Source organism: Fulmarus glacialis, unplaced genomic scaffold (assembly GCF_000690835.1).
Source record: "Fulmarus glacialis isolate BGI_N327 unplaced genomic scaffold, ASM69083v1 scaffold32961, whole genome shotgun sequence".
In the NCBI taxonomy this organism is placed as follows: domain Eukaryota; kingdom Metazoa; phylum Chordata; class Aves; order Procellariiformes; family Procellariidae; genus Fulmarus; species Fulmarus glacialis.
In genome coordinates, this window is record NW_009195216.1 from 1 (window position 1) to 25,155 (window position 25,155).

General features: G+C 36.8%; 1 protein-coding gene across 2 annotated transcripts; it reads left to right on the forward strand.

The window, feature by feature from the left end:
* Nucleotides 1–6,429: 6,429 nt before the first annotated feature.
* On the forward strand, nt 6,430–23,817 carry GABPB1 (GA binding protein transcription factor, beta subunit 1). 2 transcript variants are annotated; one of them, XM_009588036.1, is made up of 8 exons: nt 6,430–6,537; nt 7,418–7,585; nt 8,056–8,250; nt 9,365–9,476; nt 9,863–9,976; nt 15,452–15,637; nt 16,980–17,095; nt 22,025–23,817. In XM_009588036.1, the coding sequence occupies exons 1-8, from the start codon at nt 6,430–6,432 to the stop codon at nt 22,175–22,177; spliced, it is 1,152 nt and encodes a 383-aa protein (XP_009586331.1). In that variant the 3' UTR covers nt 22,178–23,817. The 2 variants fall into 2 exon arrangements, with proteins under 2 accessions (XP_009586331.1, XP_009586330.1); XM_009588035.1 differs by having other exon boundaries at nt 9,365–9,512; nt 22,025–23,003.
* Nucleotides 23,818–25,155: the final 1,338 nt, after the last annotated feature.

Genomic DNA, 25,155 nt, shown 5'->3' on the forward strand with positions numbered 1-25,155 from the left:
GCAGCTTCGGTGGGAGGGGAGCGCTTCCCTCCTCTGCAGTGTCCCTCACCCGGGATCTGTAGCTCTTGCTTTGGACTCTTAATAAAGCATATTATGGGAGCATAAACGTGGGATAAGACGTGTTAGTTCGGACTGTTTTTGTTTTCTCTCCTAGTAGTCAAAGTAGTTTCTGTTGGTAAGACACTGACTGATAGCACGTCGGTGAAATCCCCTGTAGGAAGTCTTGTGTGCTTAGAGTTTTTAACTTAAAGCAGTTATGTTGTCCTTTAATCTGCTTACTAAGGTAGCTTTTATTTAATGGCAAATGCTGCATATTAGAGTTAAATGTGCTAAAAGTTGTGTATGCACACCTTGGAGTACTTTAGGTTAATGTTTTTTTTAAATTATGACTTCTGAAATATTAGTAAGACTAAGCAGTTTGGTTGAAGTGTGTACACACATAGAAATACTTGTAAGGGTACATAAATCTGCTGTGTAAGGTTAAAAATATACATGGCAGATCAGCATACCCTAGGTGTAGACTTTTGTTCATGACCCACTTTCTTTGCTGAAAACAGTTTGTTTTCTAGGGTTTTTTTAGGCCTATGTGCTAGACAGAAACTCTCGAGGAAGATTTCTCATAATAAAACAGATGCTTTAATTAGAGAGGCTGGTGATTTTTGTTTGAGGAATTTTTCAAGTTTCAGTTAATCTGAGACGTACTCTTAAGGCTGTAGTACAGTTCAAAGGCTACATCACAAGCCCTTAGATTCTTCATGTCAGTCATAGCTGCCATGATGTAACCTTTTTGGTAACTAGTGCCAAACTTATCTATGAAAGCTTTGTAGCTTGTTGGCAGTGCCAACCCAAATCTTGGTTGGTGCCAATGGTTCACCCTTGTTGCATAATAATATTCTTCAGCTGTTGCATTTTGTTGCAGATAATGGCCAAATCTGTGCTCTCCTTTTTAAGGGCAAGACTTTTCTATCATCTGCATTATTTAATGGAGTTATGTTGATGATTGGTGCTAATTTAAATTAATGTATGAACCTAATTGGAGGACAGACCTGCATAAATACAGGCTTGACTATCTTAACCACTAAGCTATTTTTTGCTTTTCTGATCTCTTTTCTCAGATCAGATGTTTTTCATCTGATGCATACATAGTCCAACATGAAGGTCATGTTGCTGTTTAAACAAACTAGAGAGAATTTAGTTACAAACGCAACATGGTCATAGAGGAAAGCTGAAAGCACTAGAATTAAAGCCCACTGCTATTAATATATTTGTGTAATTTTCATTATCGTAATAGAAGTGTGGATACTCTAAGCCTATGATATTTATATTAAGATTTGAAGTATGACATGTGAAATCATTGTCAAAATACATTTGGAAGAGTATGATTCCCTTAGGAAACAATACAGAAACTTTTTGAGTTTATCCCATGTAAGTCACTATAATCACTACTAAATGATATATAAGGTAAAATCACACCAAAGTTTTTAATAGATGCTAGCACATGGAAATATGCCTAGGTTTAATGCAGACCTTCTGGTTCCTTTAAAAGTTACAAAACTGTAACTGAAATAAAAAACTTCTTAAAGAATTGTTCTGAATTCAAGTATTGCGCTGTTATATCAGGATGTTAAAAAATAAAAAATAAAGCAAGTTGATCTTTTGTTTCAATTCTAATAATGATCAAAACTGAGTGCTTGATTAAAGATTTGAATAGTTATTGATAACTATTTATACTCTGTACTTAAAAATATTTTTGACCTTGATATGGATAGGCATATAAAATTAGTTAGAAATTGCTATTCTGAATTTCTAGCAGTACTGTGCAATGTTGAAATCAGTAGGATGATAGCATTTCTGAAGATCAGGTCTGGGGAATCAGGTTGATTTTTTTGAAGTAGTGGAAAGAAAAAGACATTCTGAAAATGGCATTCTTTTTCCAGAGGTAATGGATGTGAGAGATGATGGGTCTCAAGCTGTCTTCCAAGTATGATTCTGCTGCATGTCACTTCAGTAGGGAAACCTGTTTAATTAGCATTTTATGGAACTTTGTCCTGGGGTATTTAGGAATGATTGCAAATGCTTATCATAGATAGGGCATATATTTATTCAGTTTACCTTCCAGTAAATTGCACTAGTGCAGTCCATGCTTGTCTCGTGTAAGTATGTCTCTTTTAGGAGCATGCCTTGGTAGAAGTGTATGCCTTGGCATACACTGGCAGCTGCGAGATCTCCATGTTAGCAGGTGTTCTGCAACAACTGTTTTGTGCCTGTTGATTTTGACCAGCTGATGTTCACCACTGCAGTGGTGGAAGGGGAATAAAAGCTGGGTCCACGATCCTTGGGGCAGGACACCAGTCTGAAAGGTGCTGCAATATTTTAAGTCAAACTTAATCTTCTTCCTTTGGACTGCAGACTCTACTGCTCTGTTGTCTGTAGGCTGTGATGTGGGACCCCAGGCTTCCCAAGCTGCATGTTTTTCAGCTCCTCTCCCTCCCCACAGAGCCCATTTTGCACACAGTTCCACCTAAACTCTGGTCAAGTGCTGTTATATACCCTCCAGTAACAGCATGATGTTCAGAATTTTACAGAATGTAAAAACCCTGAAATCTAAGATGGATACAAAAAAAGCAGTATGATTTCCTATTGAATGGAAGTAAAATAGCAATAATAATTTGATATAAATTGTAATTACCAGTTCATTGTGGCATCTGGCTAATGATACTGTACAGAATGCATCACAATACTGAAATGTGGAAGTTCAGGAGCTGGTTAATGCAAAGAAGTCCAAACCCAGCTGAAGCTCTTCCCTATTTACTCAATTGTAGACAGAACCCTCTGTTCCTAAAGTTGTGTAGGAGCTGTTAAAGTCTGGAAACATACTCAGATTGCCATGAGAATAACTGTAATAGTCTCAAGACTTTATTTCAGAGCCAGTGATGTTTTTATTGTCTGAAAGAATCCTCTTATAAAGCATTACCCAGCTGTCGTGCTAGCCAAGCTTCATGGAAATGACGGTTACTGAAGAGTACCCTCTAACGCAGTTCGGCAGAGTTGATTTGTAACACTACATGGAGTAGCAGCAGTACTTAAGAGTGCTGCTTTGAAATGGAAATAGTATTTCAACATTAAATATATTTTATTGTACTACATGTAGAACTTTGCTTTAGATAGTATCACTATTGTAGTGTGACTAACTCATCTCAAGAGAGCAGCTGAAGAATTTTTCTGGAAAGGGAAGAAAGGGAAATTCTGACACTGCAGACCTGTCTCGGTATGTCCCAGTACTACCAGTGGAAGAATATGGGGGGAAGTGTGGGGCATGTTATTATTCAAGGGTTTCCTGACCTTACAGTACTGGTCCTTGGAACGGTCTGCCAAGTAGGAATCAGCTTTGGGTTGACTACTCTTGAGAAATTTTGTGAATGCTAGTATTCGTTGGTTAAAAGTGACTAAATGTGCATGAGTCTTTTGTTGGAAAGGCCTCTTTAGTTGCTGTTGTTAGTGCATTATTAACGTATAGTGTGACTTTTATTTTTGAGTTTGTGTAATTTGGCTAGGTTTTTAACTTTCTTCCACTAGATGGCCCAAGCATGCTTTCAAGTACCCTGTGAGAACTGAAACTTTTACTTCATTTCTAAAATAAATTTGTGTCGTTTTAACTGAAGTTAAAATTCTGCGTCATGAAACATATGTAAACTTCTGTGATGCTTTGTTCTTGTTTAAAATACAAACACTTTATATAACCAAGAGGGTGTTGGTTAATGTAAGTAATACCTGGTAATGAAAGTTATGTCATGTATGATCTTCCATTCCCTCTTTTTTCCTTGATTAGAACATTTCTTACTGAGTGTGCTACAATGCTATTTAGTTTTGCATTGAGATGAGAACTGATGTACTGTCACTCTGACAGCATATTCAACAGTAGTAGCTCAGAGAGACTCTGAAAAGGTGTCGATCTCAGGCTGAAGTCTGTCCCTAACATCTCCTGGGAGTGAGACTTGTATTTTACAGGCCACCATAACAGAATTTTTTTGCTGCTTGATTTTGCTGCATAGGGTTTTGGTAACAACTTTGCAGTTTATTCCACCAGTATAGATGTGGTCAATGGGTTCTGAATAGGTGTAGTTGTTAAATATACAGACTGTAATTTAATTCACCTATTTTTGTTGTCTAACAGACATCAAGTATAAGCTTGTTATCAAGGCTGTCCTTTTGGTTAGTGGAGAAAGACAGGTATACACAGAAGGCAGCTCTCACCGTGAGGGTGGTCAGACACCGGAATGAGGCTGAAGAAGTGGTGGGATGTTCATCCACAGAGACATTCAAAACTCAACAGGACCGAGCCGTGCACAGCCTGAGCCTGCTCTGACTGGGAGATTGAACTAGGTGACCTTGAGAGGTCCTATCCAGCCTCAATTATTCTGTAATTCCAAAAGGAGACTTTATTAGCTCCTGCTCTCTACTGGTGTTTAAAACAAAAATAAATATAAGGAAAATGAATTGTTGTCTTTCTGAATTAGTTCCTAACTTCAGTATTTTGCACTAAGTTTCAGCTTTCCTTTTGCTTCTGAGGACCTTGATGTGATGGTATTGGACCACCAGAAAAAGTGTGTGTGTTTGTGTATGCTTTTTTCCTTCTTAAATTGCTGCCCCCCCGCCAAAAAAGGTGCCATATAAAGAGAGTGCTATATTCCTTCATTTCACTGCTGCACTTGCCGAATGCCCTCTCTGTCCTATTATTGTTTTATATCATTACTCCTAATGTCTCCCTTTAACGGGGATAGTAAATTTTCTCTTATTCCTGTTTCTCTTTTGCTCTTTTTCTTTATGGAAGAGAGTCAGCTGTTGTCCCTTCCTCTGCATCTGACTCTGTGCTCCTTTTTTCCTTCCTTTTCCCATTGTCAGTATTTGCCCTGTCCTGCCACCTTCCTGCTCCTCGTCCCTTTTCTGGCTGGAGACAAATCAACATGTTCATGTGTACTAGAAGTATGGACATAAATGGAGTATTATCTTGGTGAAGGGGATATTGCTGCCGGCAGTCAGTTCTGTAGACAAAGAGGTAATCTGCTCCGATTCATGGCTCTACTGATACATGTTGGAGTTGTGCAGTTGCAATATTTCCGTCTTCCTTTCCAATTTCTTCCAAAGTCAATAGCTTTCAGCTTATTGAGCAATATACCACACAAATTTTGCCAGTTGAGCCAGGTGCAGAGAACTTTCTAGTTATGTTGGTTTTGTGATAGAAGTGTATGTTTAAGAAAAGAGATAAAAAATGATCCTATTGGGATTTCTTTCTGAACTGATATGCTCTAACTTCGTGTAGGAAATTGGCTGCATGGCCTTGCAACTGCTGTTATTAGTAGTACAGGCTTAACTTTGCTTGTGACTGGAAACCAAACTGATGAAAGTAATTCCAGTCTTAGAATCCTGGTAGTGGAAAACATAGGTATAGGACTAAAACGTTAATGATGTATTTTGGTTAGTAGCGTGAGTTATGGTTTAGTTCTAATTTTTCTTTTTACTGAGAAGATTTAATAGCAAGTATGAAGTAGAGTGGGTTTAAAAAGATGTTATACTGGGAAATCTTTGATGCAACAGAAACATAGATAGGTGTCATTTGTCTATGTATAGTTTTGTGTGCTCTGTATTATATGGAACTTTGAGTGCTGTAAAAGGGTGATTATCTAAAGATGATGTGAAAGTTTTTCAGCTAGTATCTCGGTCATGACTCAATCAAAATTTTGCAGTTAACATGTTTTTAGTAACTGGAGACAGTTGAAGCAGGTAATAATGTTGGTTTTCAGGCAGACGTTTTAGTTCACGTATCTGATGCAAATAGTACAATAATATATGCCTATTGCGTCATTTTGTAGCTAGGAATACAGAAATTATATTTTAGGGTGCACAAAATGAAGTTATAGTGATGGACAAGATGTCAGAAAGGTATTGTGTTTCATATCTATCTAAATATGTAGTGGTACCTCTTAAATACGTATAGGCATTTTGAATGTAGTGCCTTTGGGTGTGTGACATAGCAGCCATGATGTAGCATCGTTTGAAAGCTGGACAAAGCTGCAGCAGGTTACAGTATCAGGCGAGAGCTTCTAAACCACTTTCTGCTATAAGAAGTGTGTATCCAGTTCAGTTTAAATTTAGTGTGATATAACTTTGCAGCTGCTATGGTTACAGCACTGTAATACTGAAATCTTCCCCCCAGTGTCAGTTCTGTTTGGCTGACAAAAGTAATTCTAAAATCAAGCTGCTTATTGCAATCCTGTTCTCATGGCTAAAATACCAACTTCAGTTTTTGATCTTTTCAAGTAGTTCAGAAATAATAATTAAAAAATGACAGCGGCATTTGTGTACTTAAAATACTTAAAATAGTATTAATGATGTTATTTTTTCTTTATATTCCTTTATGTCCTTCACTAGATGTCACTAGTAGATTTGGGAAAGAAACTTTTAGAAGCTGCACGAGCAGGTCAAGATGACGAAGTTCGCATTTTGATGGCAAATGGAGCACCTTTTACCACAGATTGGGTAAGGAAAACTTTTGCAGTGTTCAGTAAATCCTCTTACTTTTTTCACCTGAAGAAGAAAATAAGCTTATTACAGTTGAGCATTTATATTGGAAGCCTTGGGAGTTTCTTCTTGGAATTCTGCAGTCACATCATCTAATGTCTAATTCAAAATTAAAATTGTCTGTTTCTTCCTATGACCTCCTACTGATTTTAGTAACAGACTGTGAATGAGCTCATTTCTGGTGGCTTTTAAGATGAACTTTGGAATGGTTGATGGGAGAAAGCAGCAATCATGCTCCTATTTATTGTGTTTATGCATTTAGTATAGTAAGAGTTCTGAATTAAGAAAGCAGTCCCAACTACCTAACATGTGCAGCTGAGAGTTCCCTAATATAGAGGCTCTGAGTTGTCTTTTGGAGGTGCCTATTTTTGAATAGGTTGTATAGGGAGGTCAGGTACCTAAAATTCTAGGGTATTTACAAGCCCGTAAGAGTCTTAATCTACTTAGTGACCTAACTTTCAAGTTGACTCTGTTTTGAGCAGGAGATTGGGCTTAAACGACTTCCAGAGGTCCCTTCCAATGTTGGTATGGCATGTTGACCAACACTAGAAATGGGATTAGGCCCCTTGAAACATCACACCTCAAAAAGACAGAAAAAACATAGCACAGACCTCAAAAAGTTGCCTCCAGTGAGGTGTTCTTAGTGTGTTGTGATTATTGGGAAAAAAAAAAAATCTAAACTTTTTTTTTTCCTCTTTATAGTCTGTAAAAGTCCCGACAGCTTCTTTCCTTGAGACTGCAAGGGAAAATTAGTTTGAAGTGGTGGCCTGACACCACAGTTCGATAGCTCCAGAGTAAGAAGAAATACTTAAACTCCACTTTTTCCGTTATATTACAGTTGGGAACATCTCCACTTCATCTAGCAGCACAGTATGGACACTATTCAACAACAGAAGTGTTGCTGCGAGCAGGTGTAAGTCGGGATGCCAGAACCAAAGTGGACAGAACTCCTTTACATATGGCAGCATCAGAAGGCCATGCCAGCATAGTAGAAGTCTTACTTAAGGTAAAGACTGCTGAAACAAGGTCTGAGGCAGGATATTACAATGGTTTATGATAAAATATTTGCGATTTCCTTTTAGTCATGAAACCAACATTGAAATGATACGAACATTTATACTGTGTGCATTGGGTGCTTTGTTTTCCTGTTAAACTGTAATTTATTTTAGCATTAAAATCATCATTATTTCAGGTGAATTATTTATTGCTGTTTCAAAATAAGACTTCTTCCTAACTTGACATTGTGTGAGTAACAACTTTTAAAACCAAGACATGTTATGTTTTAGGGAGTCTTTAATTCTTGGAGGCAAATAATTTATTTGGTAGTTGGATTGAAGTACTTTTAATAAATCTGTAAATGTAAGATAACAGGACATTACTGCTGGAGAAGGACAATTTTGGGCTTCATTCTGTGACCAGCATTATTTAATTCAGATACTTCTAATGACATAGTTTATGCAATGATCTTGTTTGTAGCACGGTGCTGATGTCAATGCGAAGGACATGCTCAAAATGACTGCACTTCACTGGGCTACTGAACATAACCACCAAGAAGTTGTAGAACTCTTAATAAAGTACGGAGCAGATGTTCATGCTCAGAGTAAATTTTGCAAAACGGCATTAGATATTGCAGTAGACAATGGAAATGAAGACCTTGCAGAAATATTACAGGTAACTTTTGATTCATGATGTTAAGGGAACTTACAGCAAAGTACTTGTTTACACGTGGGATAAACCAAGCTTATAATATAGCAGCTGTGAGACCATGTATTGACTGCTAATGCTAAACTCCAGTCTAGTTCATGACATGGAAATGAGATTAATGTTAGTAAACATTAGTTGGCCAAAGAGCATTTTCACCACCTACAAAGTCAAGGATAAGTATCCTTTATTTTCTTAAATTTGAGCATTGCGGTACACAGAACTAGGTGGAGTCTTCACAAGCAAGGCGTAAAACTTAACGCCCTACTCTGCCGATACGTTTTGACGTTGTTCAATTAGCTTCATATATGGATATTAATTTTCTAATAATTGGAGATCAGGAGAGGAAAGAAGAGATGGCAATTTTTCCAGAGTTAGAAAAACTAGGATGGAATTGTTGGAGAAGTGATTGGAATCGGGATTATAATAGGTACTTCCATGGAAGTGTGTGCTCACTGTTCAATAGTGTTCTTAAAGGCAAATTAAGTGCTTAGCCTTATTGAGAAAAGAATAGAAAGCAAATGAAAAATACCATTATGCCACTGTATAAATCTGTTGTTCCCCTACATCTTGAACTGTATGAATTTCTGGTTCCTTTAGCCTCCTCTTCATTGCAGAAAGGATATAGTAAATACAAGTCAATAATAATTCAAAGAAAGACAAAAAGAAGAATTGCCAATTCATGGCAATTACTAAGCTGTCAGAGCCGATTTTCATGGCATGTGGCTGCCACAGCAGTCCTGGTTCTTCAGGCCTGTATTTTAGATACTTGAGCTTGCATATCTACAAAAGGGCCTTGTCTTTATGTGGTCCTCTTTGTTTACAATAAATGGTAAGGAGAAGTAGCAATGTGTCATTATTCTCTTTCACTTCAACAGACTTTTTGTCTTTAGATTTCAACCAAAAAAAGTTTCTCATGTGCTTACACAGAGCACAAGATGTGACACGATGTGTGTATATTGCATGAGTATAACGAGGGAGATCCTCTCTGTTTGGAATGCGCAATAATTCTAGTTCTTACAAGGTAAATAACTTCTTTATATCTACAATTGGAATGAATGATATTATTACCTTTGTCTCCTAGATTGCAATGCAGAACCAAATCAATACGAATCCAGAGAGTCCGGACACTGTGACGATACATGCAGCGACACCGCAGTTCATCATCGGACCTGGAGGGGTGGTGAACCTAACAGGTCTGGTATCTCCTGCAAATACATCAAATGGAACAGGTATTTAGAGGCCTATAGGATAGCTACTGGGATTTTATACTTTAATCGATTTTCACCGTTTAGTGAAAAGGCTTGAGGAAAAACAGTGGTAAGAATAGAGTAGTTACCATGTTCCTCTTCATTGTTTTTTGTGTGTTGTAAATATCTAGATACTTAAAACAACAGTCTTCACAGAGGTAAATTACCCGAAGTTGCATTTGCTTAACAAACTTGCCTTCAGAATAGCACTTCGGTTTAGCAGAATGTTGCTGAGAACAGAGGTGTGTTAGAAGCTTCAGTGCGATAATAATAAAAAAAGGGACTTCACTGGTTTTAAATTTATCAGCTAACTTTTTTTTTCATCCTACTAGATGAAACAGGAGTGTCTGCTGTACAGTTTGGAAATTCATCGACGTCAGTATTAGCCACATTGGCAGCTTTAGCAGAAGCATCAGCTCCACTGTCTAATTCTTCAGAAACACCAGGTTAGAAAGCTAAGTAATTTAATAAACTAAAAGTACGTAACTGGCGCTTTTGGAGATACAGTTAATACAGAAATGAAATTACAATCTTCCTTCCTTTTTTCAACGTGAACAGAATTTTTCCTTTACTTTCACCTGGAAGGTTGCCAGATTTGTATGTACAATTATTTCTTAATAAGATTTCTGAACAGAACTGGTATTTCTGTGCCTAATGTGAGTAGCATTCATCTTGCTGAAAGCAAGCATAATTCAGGAGATTGAATTCACATCTTTGTCTACATACAGTCTAGTTGCATTTGGTGGGAGACTGTTTTCTTTGAATGCTTCTTTCTGTTAAATATTGGGAAATGGCCCCCAATGTTGTTTGCGTATACTTTGTCAACATTTTTTTAAATCTTTCACCCAAGAGGCACAAGAATATTTTGTTATCTTAATGTGCAGTTTGCCCATTAGACTGTCTATGGGTCTTTTTTTTAACTTTGAGGCATTCTACTTGCATTTATAACAATATGTAATGATTAGTATGTCCCACCTCATGGGATGCTGGTATGCTGTCATGGCACTTCAGGTAAACATAAGCCTAGCAATACATTATTGTTCTCCTAGGAAGAAGCAGCCCGCATCCCTCACTGCAGCTGTATTCGTGCTCCCTTATTTCATAAAGCCATGACAGGAAGCCAGAAAGGGACAAGGAATTCCATTGCCTGTAGTTCCCAAGTTTTGCATTCCTCTTTCTTAACACAAGAACCCTTCACCCCTGCCCTGTGGATCTTTGCCAGTTACTGCTTTGTCTGAGAAAAACTTTGGTCAAGGTTCCATACTCTGCAAGTTACCCCAGATATCTTTCTCCATTCTTTCTGAATAATGTGGTGCTTGTTTTGTGTACTTTTTCACTTTTGTTCATTACCACATGCAAAGTGAAGAAAGAAATGGCAGTCAGGAGTCTTATAATCAAAGTGGATTATAAAGACTAGTCATTACCACTAACAGGTTTGAGAAAGAGAGACATAAGCAAGGAAAAGACCTCCTTTTATAATTTAAGCAGGTTGTAATACCATTTACAATAGAGTTAAAATGTGATCAAAAGCTTCTGAATTATTGAAAGTTACTTTATAAGAGGATGCCACTAAACTTCTGTTCCAGACTATATTTTCCAATTATGGTGTATGTTAGTATCTTGCCATTGCATAAAAAATCAGGTAAAACTAGCAGTTCGGAGGTCAAGTGCTACGTTAATTCTTTGTTAGCTAGCTTTGGGACACAGAAATCCCTAGTTTTTGTCTCTGAAGTAGGCTATATGGTATGGTTGAGTAAAAACTTCCTGAGAGGTCCAAAAGGTGTTTTGGTGGGGGCCTGGCTTTCTAAAGAAAGCTGTGAAGTATTTCATGCACACTTTACTTGCCCAGTGCTGTTTTGCATACGTTGCTCCACAGTTTTCTCAGGCGGTATGATATACCTGTAGCTATTGGAGTTTTATGTTAGGCCAGATTGCTTTTTTGTTTATTTAGTATTTATAGTATTTATTATGCTGACATACAGCACTATAGCCTTATTTCCAAGTTAGCCTGGGATTTTGAGCACTGATTAGTGATGTGATATGTAGCAAGATGAGCCTAACTTCAAAGCCAGTGGCTGGAGATCAGTATGGAGAGCAACAACCCTCTGTCGATGAAGGATTTATGATGCTCTTGGTAACCTAAATTTTTCTGAACACGTTTCTAAAGAAATGCATTTATTTTGCTTTTTTCTTGGTGATGGTCAATATGATAAATTTTACAGAACTGAGATACATTGCATGGCCGAAGTCTGGTACTTAAAAATTCTCACAGAATTCGGCTCTGCAGATGGCATCATTCTTAAGGACACAGTTTACACTGAAAATAGAGAAGAGATCTGTACTGTCAGACTTGCTGGCATGACAGCTGCATCCCAACATATACCTGAGTTTTCATCTCTAAGTATTTTGAAGTCCTGCAGGATTTCTTGTTAATACTGCTCTTTTCTTCTAGTACTTCTCAAAGCAGTACCTAAGTACAGCTATACCGTTTTATGACATTTAAATATTGCAAGTGAAGTGGATGATTCAAAACCAGAATGCAGTGCTTTTCATTACAGAAGAAGCTGCTGATGTTTTCAATCGATTAATATATTTCAGTGAAACTCAGATCTAATTGTAGGAGAGAGAAACTCGAGAAGGGATTGCATGGGATTACGGAACATTAAATGTGTATCCAGGACTCAGTAGTAGATAGACTTTGGTAACTAACCGAGTGTTTTCATGTTTCATGGCCTTACCCTTGCAGTGGTGCAGCGTAACCTATGTTACATGTCAGTAAACCACTGAAGATAAAAATTATTCGAGAGGAGGCAGGAGATGACAGGCAGGAAGGAATAAACTTGAAGTCTTGATGCAGTAGCTTCCCACCTTCAATAATGCAGTGTGCATCACACCTAACCCTCCTGTTTTTTTCAGTTCTTCTGCTTTGATTTTTATGCAGATGTGTGGGCAATCTTGCAGAATCTTACTGTCTGCAAATTATTTCCTGGGTTCTTACTCCTTTAATAGTTTATGAAGTGTAAAGAATACAAAAGCAGCTTTTTGTCACCTGTGCATTAGTAGTACGTGTGTTCAAGGGAAAAAAAAATAAAAACAACAACAAAAAATACCCTTCTCTTTGTGCTCATCTTGTAAAAGATCCATTTATAAATACTCTCAAAAATTGTAGGATTGAGAATTCTGGTTTTGGCTCTTGCCTCCTGTATTTAAGGCTGTATAAACTTGGTGTCCTGGTTTCAGCTGGGATAGAATTAAATTTCTTCCCAGTGCTGTGTTTTGGATTTAGTATGAGAAGAATGTTGATAACATACTGATGTTTTCAGTTGTTGCTAAGTACCCTGCTAGTCAAGGACATTCAGCTTAAAAAAAAAAACCAAAAAAACAAAACCACAAAAAACCAAAAAAACTGCCCAAGCATTGGGAGGGAGCATAGCCAGGACAGCTAGCCCAGCTGGCCAATGGGGTATTCCATACCATGTGATGTCATGCTCAGTATATGAATGGTAGGCGTGTTCCAGGAAGTAGCGATCACTGCTTGGTTATCGGTGAGTGTGGGTGGTGAGCAATTGCATTGTGCATCACTCATTTTGTATATTCTATCATTATCATTATTACTATTATTTTCCCTTTTCTATTAAACTGTCTTTATCTCAACCCCCAAGTTTTTCTCAGTCTTACCTTTCCGATTCTCTCCCCATCCCACTGAGGGTGGGGGAGTGAGTGAGCGGCTGTGTGCTATTTGGCCGCCTGCCAGAATAAACCATGACACTTGGAGAAAGCACTTAGGTTCTGCCTTTTATGTTATTTCTGTCTAGGTTTTTCTCTTTCCAAGTTAACTTTACACTGATCTCTTCCCCCTAGTTCCTCATGTGTCTCAGTTAAAAACACATCAATTTTGTAAAATCAAAGAAAGAAAGGTGCTTCTCACTGGAGCTGAATAGAATCATGCTTTTTTCAATTGTTACTTAAATGAAGTGTATACGAGGACATGGATGCTACGTACAAATGTGGTGCATAATGTATGTATGGAACTCAGAGTTGGATTAGAGAAAAATCTGGTTTAAGATGTGTATTTGGAATGCAGTATTTGGTGTGCTTATGTTGGAATTAGGCATATGTTTTACTGTATGTGCAGGTGTTCTCCCCCCCCACACACTGCAGAAGAAGATGATGCACATTAATACAGAGATTCTTGAAAATAATAGTGCTGCTGTTTTAAATGATTTCAGCTTTCCTTCAGTGTATGAAGTAGTGTGGTAACTAGTGGACATAGATACAGAAGGAGAGCAAGGGAGGAATAAGGACTGAATTTATGGGGATATTTTTCTTTTATATAGAATAACTTCTTTTTAGACAACATCTCCATTTTTCTTTCAAGGTCTGAAGAAGTCTTAATAATGTTTCCTTCCAGAACTAAAAGCCCAACGTTGAGTTTGAAAGATCGGAGCTGTTTACCATAGCAGCTAGTACTGGCACTTGCAACTTGGCATTTTTGGTGACAGTGGTCTTTCTTACTGCTGAGCCTGTTCTTGGAAGCCAAATCAAGTTCAATACAACACCACTTATTCATGTAGGACTTACTGTTTTGGTTTACTGAATAAACACTCTATGAATATTTAAGCAGTGCTGTAGGACAGTAATCTCTGAACATAAAAATCTTCAGAAGGCAGTGACTGCAGTCATTATTTGAACTACAGAGTGATTTTTCTGTGTGTGTTATATTGTAATTAACTTAAAAGATGAAAGCTTCAGGGTTTTATCTACCTTCTCTCATCTCGAGCATCACAACACGGTCTGTAGGGTTTTAATTTCATCTCTGTAGATAGAAAGCACTCTGCTGTCTGTTATTTAAATCAAAGGCTTAGCTTTTACCCTGACAAATTGAAAATAAAATACAGAGTTAGTATGCTTGAAATTCTTTGATTGTGCTACTAGTGATCTTGCTCTGTCTCAGTTTCTTGTTTTTGTTTTGTTTTGTTTTAAAAAAAAGGGTGGTAGTACAAGACCCCAGTTACAACTATAGTGCAAGCTGTGGTATGTGTTGTAGTTCTGAATGCAGTCTTTCCCTTATCTGACCTTGACTTACAGATGTAATATAGAACTGTGAGAGTTCACTGCTGTGTACTCGTTATCAAATAATGAATTTGAAATATTTAGTTGAGCTGGGTTCTTTTATTTTTACTTTACCTATAAAATTATATACATACAATGTTTATTTTACTTTTTTAGCTTTATCTTTCTCCTTCAAAGGTGTAAAAAAATGTCAACTCTGCAGAACTTTTCCTTTAGTACTGTTTCATACTTTGTATAATAAATAAAGTTGTGGTTGTGTTTGAAGTACCCATGTAGTACAGACAAAACTTTAAGGTTCTCTAGAGGTCCTTCAGTCTGTTACTGTCTTGAAGACCATTGTAGTACGCAGAGAAATCAGGGCTGGATCCTGAGGTACACCTGGCAAGGCACTGGTTGAGGAGTAGTTTCAAGCTAGTATTTCAAGTTTAATTTTTTTTTTTTTATTCTGCTGTTAGTGTAACTTAGTCCAGCTTGTGTACAGTGGAAAAGTTACTTGTATTCTTAAAAATAACTCTTGTTCTTGTTGCCACGTTAACACTGAACCCAAAGCATCAGTTTTGAGTGGGGTGTATCTATTAGGAAACATGCTAAATAAAAAAATGATTATATTGAGCAAGGTAAACCAGGACAGAATTGCATGTGTATTTCAGAATGTTAGTTCTTTATGTTGGCCTGGTGAAAGATTTTTATTAACAATATAAGGTGCAGTAATGCATTAATTGGGGGGTGGGAGGGATCAAATTTTAAAAGACATGGAAGAAGTTTTTTCTCAGCTGTACCAAAATGCATTTGAAATCATAAAGCTTAATTTATAAATTGACTTAATGCCTTTACTAATCTGTTGATAGTCGTGGCCACAGAAGAGGTTGTGACTGCAGAATCTGTGGATGGTGCTATTCAGCAAGTTGTCAGTTCTGGAGGTCAGCAAGTTATTACTATAGTTACAGATGGCATTCAGCTTGGTAATCTGCATTCGATTCCAACCAGTGGAATAGGGCAACCAATCATTGTGACCATGCCAGATGGACAGCAAGGTGAGTGGAAACTTGTACGGTTCGAGCTTGAGGAACTGTTTTAGTTATAGTAATAATAATAAATTGTTAGGTGCAAATAGCTTGGACAATTTTGTGTAATTATCAATTTAAATACGTCTTTGAATTCTTATACTGCAAAAGGCTCAGACACATGAGCTACTGCAGTTCAGTGAGTTACCACATGTCAGCTGAGTCTCTGCATTAGGAGAAAGAATGGAAGATTTATTAAACTGTATGGAAGAGAAATGGGACGTTTAAGGGAAAAGTGATAACTGCTTGCTTTGCCTTCAATAAGCTTGATTCTTGCAAAATTGTTATAAAAACTAGAAGATGGAGTAAAAAAAAAAGCCTTCTTCCAATACTTACGCTGTTGCCTTGCTGGAAATACTGCGGGGAGGTGAAGCTTTGATTTAGAAATCTGATGCATGAAGCAAACTATGCAAGTCCCATGGAGTGTGTTCTTAACAGAACAAAAGCCAAATCTTACATGCTTGAGGTTTTAGAGGAGCAATGGCAGAACCAGTGAAGCCAGGGCAACCCAAATTATCCTGTTGGGCTATATGTACTTTGTTTGTGGAAGCTGCTAGTGTAGTAAGTGCTATTTTGTGACATCCGTGTGTTTTGGGTGGTTTCTTTTAAAGATGCTCTGCCACTATTATTTAGGCGAAAATGATTCCCTTTCTGGTTTCTTCATGAGGACTCCCAGTGTGGAGCTTGAAGAGTTGTACACAGGAGACAAATGATTTGGTTCGCAGTCTCTCTAGTAACAAGTACAGCTAGTTATCAGAAAGCATGAATGTGTGTAGGTAGTAACTGAAGTGACAGAACATTTATTTGCCACATGGATGCATGAATAAATTAGAGTATGAATTTCTTTAGATCCCCAATTTTTTTTCCTCCAAGGTTAATAACTACTGGACTTTCAGATTACCTAAGGTGTTCTAATCAAAATCAAAAGCCAGTTTTGTATTATTTGCTTAAGAAACATTATAAAGGAGATGGTCTGTACATAAGTTACAGAATTGACAGACTGGTAACTGCTGCAATTCACTTCCGTGTCTGTTTACTCTGTGAAAAATGGCAATGATACTCCAGAGTGACAGCATTGTAGACCTCAGCAACTACGAATTTTAAAATTCTTTGGTAGCATACAAGCAGCTGAAGTTTTGAGTAAATTTTCCCTGTACTGACTTTATAATGCACTTTATTATATAGTTGTGTTTTCATAAGAGAAAGTCTTTGCATTTCATTGCTGTTAATAAAATTACTTAATTGTATGAATTTTATATAGTGCAAATATTGTTTTAAGTAAATTTATTTATATGTACAAATGTGTTTTCAGTGTTAACAGTTCCAGCAACAGACATTGCTGAAGAAACTGTGATAAGCGAAGAACCGCCAGTGAAGAGACAGTGCATTGAGATTGTTGAAAATCGTGTGGAGTCTGCAGAAATAGAAGTAAGGAGTATATTACGTGATATGTGTTAACCAGAGTGTTCAGCACTGAATATCTGGTTGTGGCTTTTTGAGGTGTTCTAGAGTTTAATTTCTGTATTACCACAGAATGAAGTGTGTGAAACAATAACTTGTTCAGTCTCCCCTGTTACTGGAATTCATCTTTTACAAAGTTGTTGTAAAAAGAATATAGGAGGGCTGTTTGCTTCATTCTCTGGTCATGCATGTAAAAGTGACACTTATTTCAGTATTCGATACCTTAATTTTTTTGTTTTTCCTTTAAGATCACTAGCTAGTTTTTAAAACTAGGTACCAATACATTATCGAGTAACTTGACTCTGCTAGCAGTGAATGAGAGTACTGTACCCTCATCTTTCTGTTATGACCACATGCTTGTCCTGATTGTGAGATCATATTTTTAGCAATGTTTCCTTTCCATTCATGATATCTAGATAACTGTTAATGGAAATGGGAAACAGTAAGATTCTGGGTTTATGAATTTTTATCTGTCCTTTTTTTCCTTTTTTTTTTTTTTTTTAATTTTGAAGCAGTTCATCTTTGCACCATCCTGTTTGTTTTAAATTACAGTGCAGAAGACCTAACAACATTGAGAGAGCTTTTCTTTTTATGTATGACAAATAGATGTAGCTGTTCAATTTAAAATTATAGCTTTTTTAATATTAACCACAATAGGTCAACCATCTCATTCCTTCTTCTGTTACTTCTAACTGTGCTGACCAGTTCTGGTCAAAAGCTTATGAAAATTGCTGTCTGCCCTGACTAGGCTGTAAGTTCTCATTTTGTCAACTCCATGATATTTCATTTATCAAAGGATGTATTCTCCAACTTCTGTTCATATTATTGAATTGTGCCTAATTGAATACTTTTTATTGTACAGTATGTGCTATATGTTATCCATGTCTAATAACAAAATTACCACCTTTCATCACTTGCTTTCCCTGTCCCTAAGTTGTCACATCAAATGCTTTTGGCCTTTGCAGCTTTGTGGTCATTACAGATTATCATGACAGTTGAAATTTTCTTGCTGCATTTTTTAAATGTATGACTGTTACAATAAAAGCATTTCTTTTGTTCACACTTTTAAACATCTGCCTGAATTATTCCTAAAGGAAATTACATTTCCTTGAGTATTTTAATAATTCTGTTAGGTGAAGGAAGAAAAATTTAGATTGGTTAAGGAATAAATTGACCTGTTCCTAATTACAGATAGTTGGTATAACAGTACAAATAATTCTTTTAAGGGGGATTACCAGTTTCAATTATATATTTTAAACACATTTCTCAAATATCGAAAGAAGTTGGTTTAAATGAGTTACTTTATCTGTTACTTTTAAGTGCAAGTTTTGATGACTGACTTTGTCCCTGCCTGTACAACTGGAAATGCACATGCAGACCTCTGCCTCTGTGTGGAGGCCAGTTGACTTCAGGAGCCTTATTGTGGTTCACAGGGGGTGTGGTGCTACCTCACTTTGGTCACAGGGACATTAAAGAAGTGCACATAAAGTTGGTTCACTTCAAACTTCATCATCAGAGAAGGTGGTAGATACTTGAATTTGGAGGGAGTGGAACCCCTCCCTTCATTAAAATATTTTTTTAATGTAGAAAACCTGTATTGTTTGGTTTCTTTACCTCACTGGTGATTCATTCCTTTATTTCATTATAAAGAGTTGATTCAAGTCTAAGAGTGCTTTCTTCAGCTGTTTTAAATTCATAGTGTATGAACAGTTAACTGTAGTTTGAAAGTCTTTAAGTTGAACATTCTCCCATTCATGTGAGGTGACAAACTCTCCTGTGAAAGTATTGTGAGTGACTAAAGCTGTAGTGGTGTTTTTTGATTTTCTTTTTTTCTCTTTTGGGTCTGTTAAGTTCAAACATTTCAGCTCATTTTGAAGAGCGATAGTAGTTTTCCTAAACAGTTTGGGATTTTAAACATAGGATTGCAGCAAAAAAAACCCGTCACACAGTTACTCTGTTTTTCATTTTCATGCATAATTCATTAACATACAGTGATTTTTATTTTCATTCTTGAATTTGAATGTTTTTCTCATGTTGCATGTTTGAAAGGTGACATGCATTAGAACCAGGACAATAATTTCATTAGACTAAATAATTGTAAATCAATTGTATTAGCGAATTCATATCCCTGCTTTTTCTGCTGTTAAAAAGAATGCTTGTTTTGGTTATTTTAGTTATGGTTGTCCCTGTTGTCAATATATAGACTGTTCAGAAAAGTTACATATAATGGAGAAAATTCCCTCATAAGATGGAAGATTTCTTAAGAGCACTCAGGATCGTCTAATCTGATTTTTACCTGGGTAGGTTTTTATACTGATACAAAAGGACTTCAGATAATTAGAACACTTTCAGTTGTGTTCTAAAGAATGCCCTAAGAACACTTTCTGGATTTGATGAAATTAATAGACCAGATATAGTCGTTCCTATTCTAGATGTCAAAGTTGAGGAACCAATTTTCACTGTTCAGTCCACTGTAGATCAGCATTGCTTCTCCAGAAGCATTGGTTTCTTTCCACCGCCTAGTTAGACAGTATACTTGGCCTCAATTCCTTAACTCATTCTGTTTACATTGGGACTATGACTGTCTGAAAACTACACCTATTAGTTGCTGGGCTAATCTACATGCTTTGAGTTGCTAGTCTGTCTGGTAGATACTGGTTTTAGCTTCTTGTCTCTGCCACTGAGACTTTTTTTTTCCTTTTTTTCTATCCCTTCCTTAATGTGCTATACTCCTTATGGGTATATGGCTCTATTTCTCTCTCCTGTGGGAAGTACTCCTAAGATGTGGTCTGAGAACCTCTCAACCCCTAAGTGTTTGCAGTCTGCACACACTCCATAGTAGTGATTGCACCTTGCTTCTTGTAATGCATCGCAGAACCACTGGCCAGTGAGCTACTGGTGGTTCTTATTCTTCTGCAGCCCAGTAGACAGAACAGCTTTGCTTTTTGCCAGTAGTAGATTTCTGATGTTTTTTATGTGACAAATGCATGAGAGAGATAATGCCCAGCTCAGTAGATCCCAGAGCTGAGTACCCTCAAGAGGGAAGGGTTGCTTTCCCCATGTAGCAGGATCAACTGTTTTGACTGCTTCCCTGAGAATTGTCTTGAAGGTTTTTTCACCAACTTCCTACTCCATGAGGCTGTTTTATGTAAGCTGTTGGCTCCCCTTAAACTACATAGATAACTTGCAGAAATAGTATGTTTTGGTTGGACTGGTGCTGGAACATCATTGTTGTATTTCAGATCCTTTGAGATGTAGGCTCTACCGTTCATTTGGCATTTGTCAATCTAGTTGCTACATGGGTTGGCCATTCAAAAAGTTGCTCAAAAAGCAGAATTCAAATTCTCAGAGGTGGAAGCTGAACTTCCTTTTCAAATAAGTAAGCAAGATCAGATGAGCTCTCATTTTATCAGCACACGCTCCAAATGAAGCAAACCCTAGCAAGCCTCCTTCAGCTCTTAAAGCCCTATGTAAAATCAGATTGCACTTAATGGAGTTTGTTCTGTTCTGTATTATAGCTAGTCTTTATAACCTGTTAATAACATCTCTCCTTCACCTGTTGTTTTTGCTATACAGATGCTGCTGTTAGCAATGATCTGATCACCTATGTCATTATATTCCAGCACATTCAGCACAGCATGTGACTGCTAAATGTAACTGTGACAAGTACTGAGAACAGTAGCAAGTAGAAGGGAGGCAGAATATTTTGTATTTTCAGGCTCTGACCATGAAAATATGTGAGTGCATCAAAGAGGTGAAGAATAGGGATGCTGTTATGGGGGTGTGGGGGCAGAAACTTCTAACAAGTTTTTGAGGTATTAAATGGGAATGTGATACCGAACTGCTGGGATGGGAATAAGGTGAAAAGGCAACTTATTTTCACTGGGTCTCAGTTTTTGATAAGAGTTCTGTTTTTCTGGGAGATAGCTCGCTCCTCTGACAACCCCCCTCCTGTGGCTACTTAACAACTACAGTGGAAAGAATGATTTGAAATCAAATGCTACATTACTCATAAAAGTATGATGCACTTTAATGAAGTGGTATTTGGTTGAAGATCAAAACAAAACTGTTTTCCAAGCAAATTGCTTTTTCAATTGGGCTCAGTGCAGCCTCAAACAAAATGACGGTACCTACGTCACTGGAGATAGAAATACATTCCCCTTAGTTCCTGAGGCAGCTTCATAGGAAGTGGCATTTCCCGTATTATTTTGCTTGGAAACCATTTTATAGCCACCGCCAACAAACTTGTATGCAGGATGGAGCCTTAAGTTACTCCTTTTGAATTGAAAAAGCTTATCTAGCTAAATGCCTGTTAATTCATAAAAATGTGGTGTCCTTGGGGATGTAATTATACCTCTGGATTGCATAGTATCAATCATTCAGATCACTTCATTGAGAAACCAGTTATGTGTGTATTTCGGTTAGTGGGCAGCTGTCACTTTCCAGTGCAAACTGCTGTTAGGTAACAGTTTTTCATTACACTGTCTGATTAGAAATACAACAGAAAGGGACAATCCTGTTAGATTGGATTCCGATTTTAAAAAGTAACAAAGGAATTGAATCACTGGAGAAATGTTAATATATTATGTTAGTATTTGGTCACCATGCTCCCACTTTTTTATTTCACTCTTTTTCCATGAAGACTTGTTTGGTATCTTTGCAGCTAAAGGAACTTGGGTTTACTATATTTACAGTTCAAGCCTTATTGTGGGGAGTTGTCTGGTGTGATAGTTCATGTCTAATTTACACAGCAGCATTCATATAGGTTTGTATGAGTAAGAACAGTTTTGACATGATACCTTAACACTTGAGCTGCATGTAAAGGAAAAGTATTTGCCATTTGAACTTGTATTTGATACATATTTGACAAAATATTGCTGGTTCTGTTTCTAATAGGAAAGAGAAACTCTTCAGAAACAGCTGGATGAGGCAAACAGAGAAGCACAAAAATATCGTCAGCAGCTTCTAAAGAAAGAACAAGAAGCAGAGGCCTATCGGCAGAAGTTAGAGGCAATGAACCGCCTCCAGACTAATAAAGAAGCTGTTTAATAAAAAATGAACATACTGCAAAGCCTGTTACTTTCAAAAACCTGCAGTACAATCTTGAACTGTACGCTATATAGGTACAGACGCAGGATTACATGATAGAGAAGATGCTACAAGTTGATAACTGGACTTACGCCGTGAGCTCTGATGAATTTCTTGTAACATAAAAACTCTGAATTTAGAAATTGTGAAAAGTATTTAAAATTAAATACTGTAAATAGTTGGTTTTTTTACAGTTTCAAAATGAGTTGATAAATCTTTTTGAACGGATCCAGAAACACAAGAAGCCAATGTTTTTGTGAAATTTTTGATTTTAGTATGAATCTAACTTCTGAAAAACAGAACAGTTTTAAGGGTGATGTTGTTGATTTAAGCTGACAACTTGAAAATGAATTATGTGACAAAATGAATTAACAGTTATTTCTACATGGTAACAACCTAAACTTCTCTGAATAAGACATTTCCAAGTGGAAATCTTTGTACAGCTTTAAGTAGTTGTCTCAGATTCTCTGAAAACCATTTTTGGTTTTTTTTTTATTTTAGGTGGTGAAATTTTTATATTTAATTTCAGATATATCCAAGTAGATTTACATGTATATGAAGCTAATATTTTTTAAACTTTTCAGTTTGTACATATGCTGCATGTTTTTATAATTTCTACACATACATCTTGCATAGGTATTTTTCAGCAAAGATGAGAAAAATTATGAGAAAAATGTTTAGCCTATAGGTCATTTGAAGTAAGCTAGCAGCCAGTTTTATTGTGGATGGTATATTTCTCGGAAGAATGTAATTTGTAATTAAAAAGAACAAAAAAATCTTAATTTACATATTAGAAGCAATTTAAAATTTGGTAGTGGAGGCATTGAAACTTCACTTTGTGTCTTACAATTGTCCTGAACAAACACTTTAAAGTTCAGTAATTAATAGAAAAGAATGTCTCCACTGGAACACAAATAGTAGTTCTTTTAGAATATTCCTATTGATGTCGTTTCCCCAATAGCCTTGAAATTATTTCAGCGATACATTTTTTCTAAATGGACTCTTGCATTTTAATTATGCAATTGGACAAGTAATTTTTTTATGTTGTAGTGATGCTCTTGTTACCTAGCATCATTGTTCTTCACTGTGATACTGTGTTTGTGTGTGTCTGTGCAGTGATCTATTATGCTTAGGATTCATATAGCATGTTACATCTTCAGAGCACTGTAAAATCTTTTAAAGAACCCTTACTGTACTGCCTGAGGCAGGTAAGTGAGTGTTATTGTCTCAATTTTATAACTGGTATAAGTGCAACACAGGGAGTGTTAAATGACCGGCCCAAGACCACGTGAATCTGTGGTAGACCTGAGAATAGATCTCAGAAGTTCCTGGCTTCTAGTCCTGTGCTTAGACTGAGCTGCCTTAAGATTGTTCAGTGCTGTGTTACATTAAATTTTGAACTACTGTGCAGATTCCTTTTTTGTAAGATAAAACTCTCTGTGCTTTGCTTTATTGTTCCATGTTTCACTGCTCTTATGGAATTGTTTATATAAACTTAAGCAAAAAGTCTAGTTTACCTATACTGTACACAGAAGAATTACCCTTAAAACTGTACTCTGGCCTACTTTTTCTATTTTACAATTAAATATCTTTTCCACATATGTATAGTGTAGAATCAATTCCATTTAATTGTTTTGCATGCGCATTAGAAGGTCAAAGCTGTGCTGTGTTAGGCATTCAGAAAAATATGAAAAAAACAGTTTTAGGCTTAGAATAACCTTCAGGGGTAGGAGGGAGGAGTGGGGAAAGAATTGCATTATACAATACGAAGTAAAATCTTCCTTTTTCAAACTTTGACTTGAATTTATAGAATTGGCAGTTAGGAAAAAAATCCTAAGTATCCTAGTATTGGTATAAATTTGGCAAATTTGATCCCGATTGGCAAATTTGACCCCAAAAAATAATAAAAAATGGAAAATCTGTGGTGGTGGTTTTCAGAAGAATTGTTTTCAAGGATATAATCATGCTTAGCTAGGACTTGAAGCAAGCCTTGTGCAGTGACTAACTGGAAATTGCTATGTTTTAGGGTTGTTTTTTTTCCAGAAACTACCCAGTATGTCACTAGCGAGTGCAGGAACCAGTTAGTCAAGTTAAATGTGCTGGTTAGGCATTGCTCCAATTGAATTATTCTGTGATCAAAATAATGTTTGTGTCCTCACATACCACAAACTTAACTATAGCTTAATCTCTGTGAGCTCTTAATAACGATAAGAATTTCAGCGTTAGTCCGAGTAGTGATAGTGGTAATGTTCACGTCCAAATGGAGAATTTCCCACGGTTTTGACGGCATAGACCTTTGTAGCAAACAATGAAAAGAACCCTTTCTATTCATTCTGCTTCCTGTGAGCAAATATTCTATTCCTCATTGTCTGTAACAAAATCCTTCCAAGTGCAGGGTAGCTATAACAAATTTATTTATCACCAGCAATATTTACCCTACCTGTAGTTCATTATCACCTATTTTATTCTAGTTCTGAACAGGGCCTGCTGTTTGTTCTCTTCTGCACAGAACGAGAAACAAACCTGATGAAACTATCACCTTTGAGCAAAGGTGTAGAGTATATGTCACATGGAATATTTATTGTGTAGTTTAGCTCTGAAAACATTGTTAAAAGTATTGCTCCTTATTTGCTGTTCCAAATTGAAATCATAAATGTAATTAGCTACCAGCTTTCTTTGAACAGACGTCCGTATATTAAAGTAATGGATTAGTTACTTGTAATGAGCTAGAATTGCAGTTTTTGAGAACGCTGAGCTCTTCCTGCGTGGGTCCTGTGCTTGATGACAGTCCCTTCTCACCTTTTTTGTTCCCCTTTATGGTAGCCTTTACAGTAAAGCCAGGAGAGGTTCATAAATTTATATTAAGTGTGTGGGCAGCTTGTTATTTTTTTCCTAATGTTTCCGGAGAAATGTGAGATAAAGCAGAATATGCAGATAGT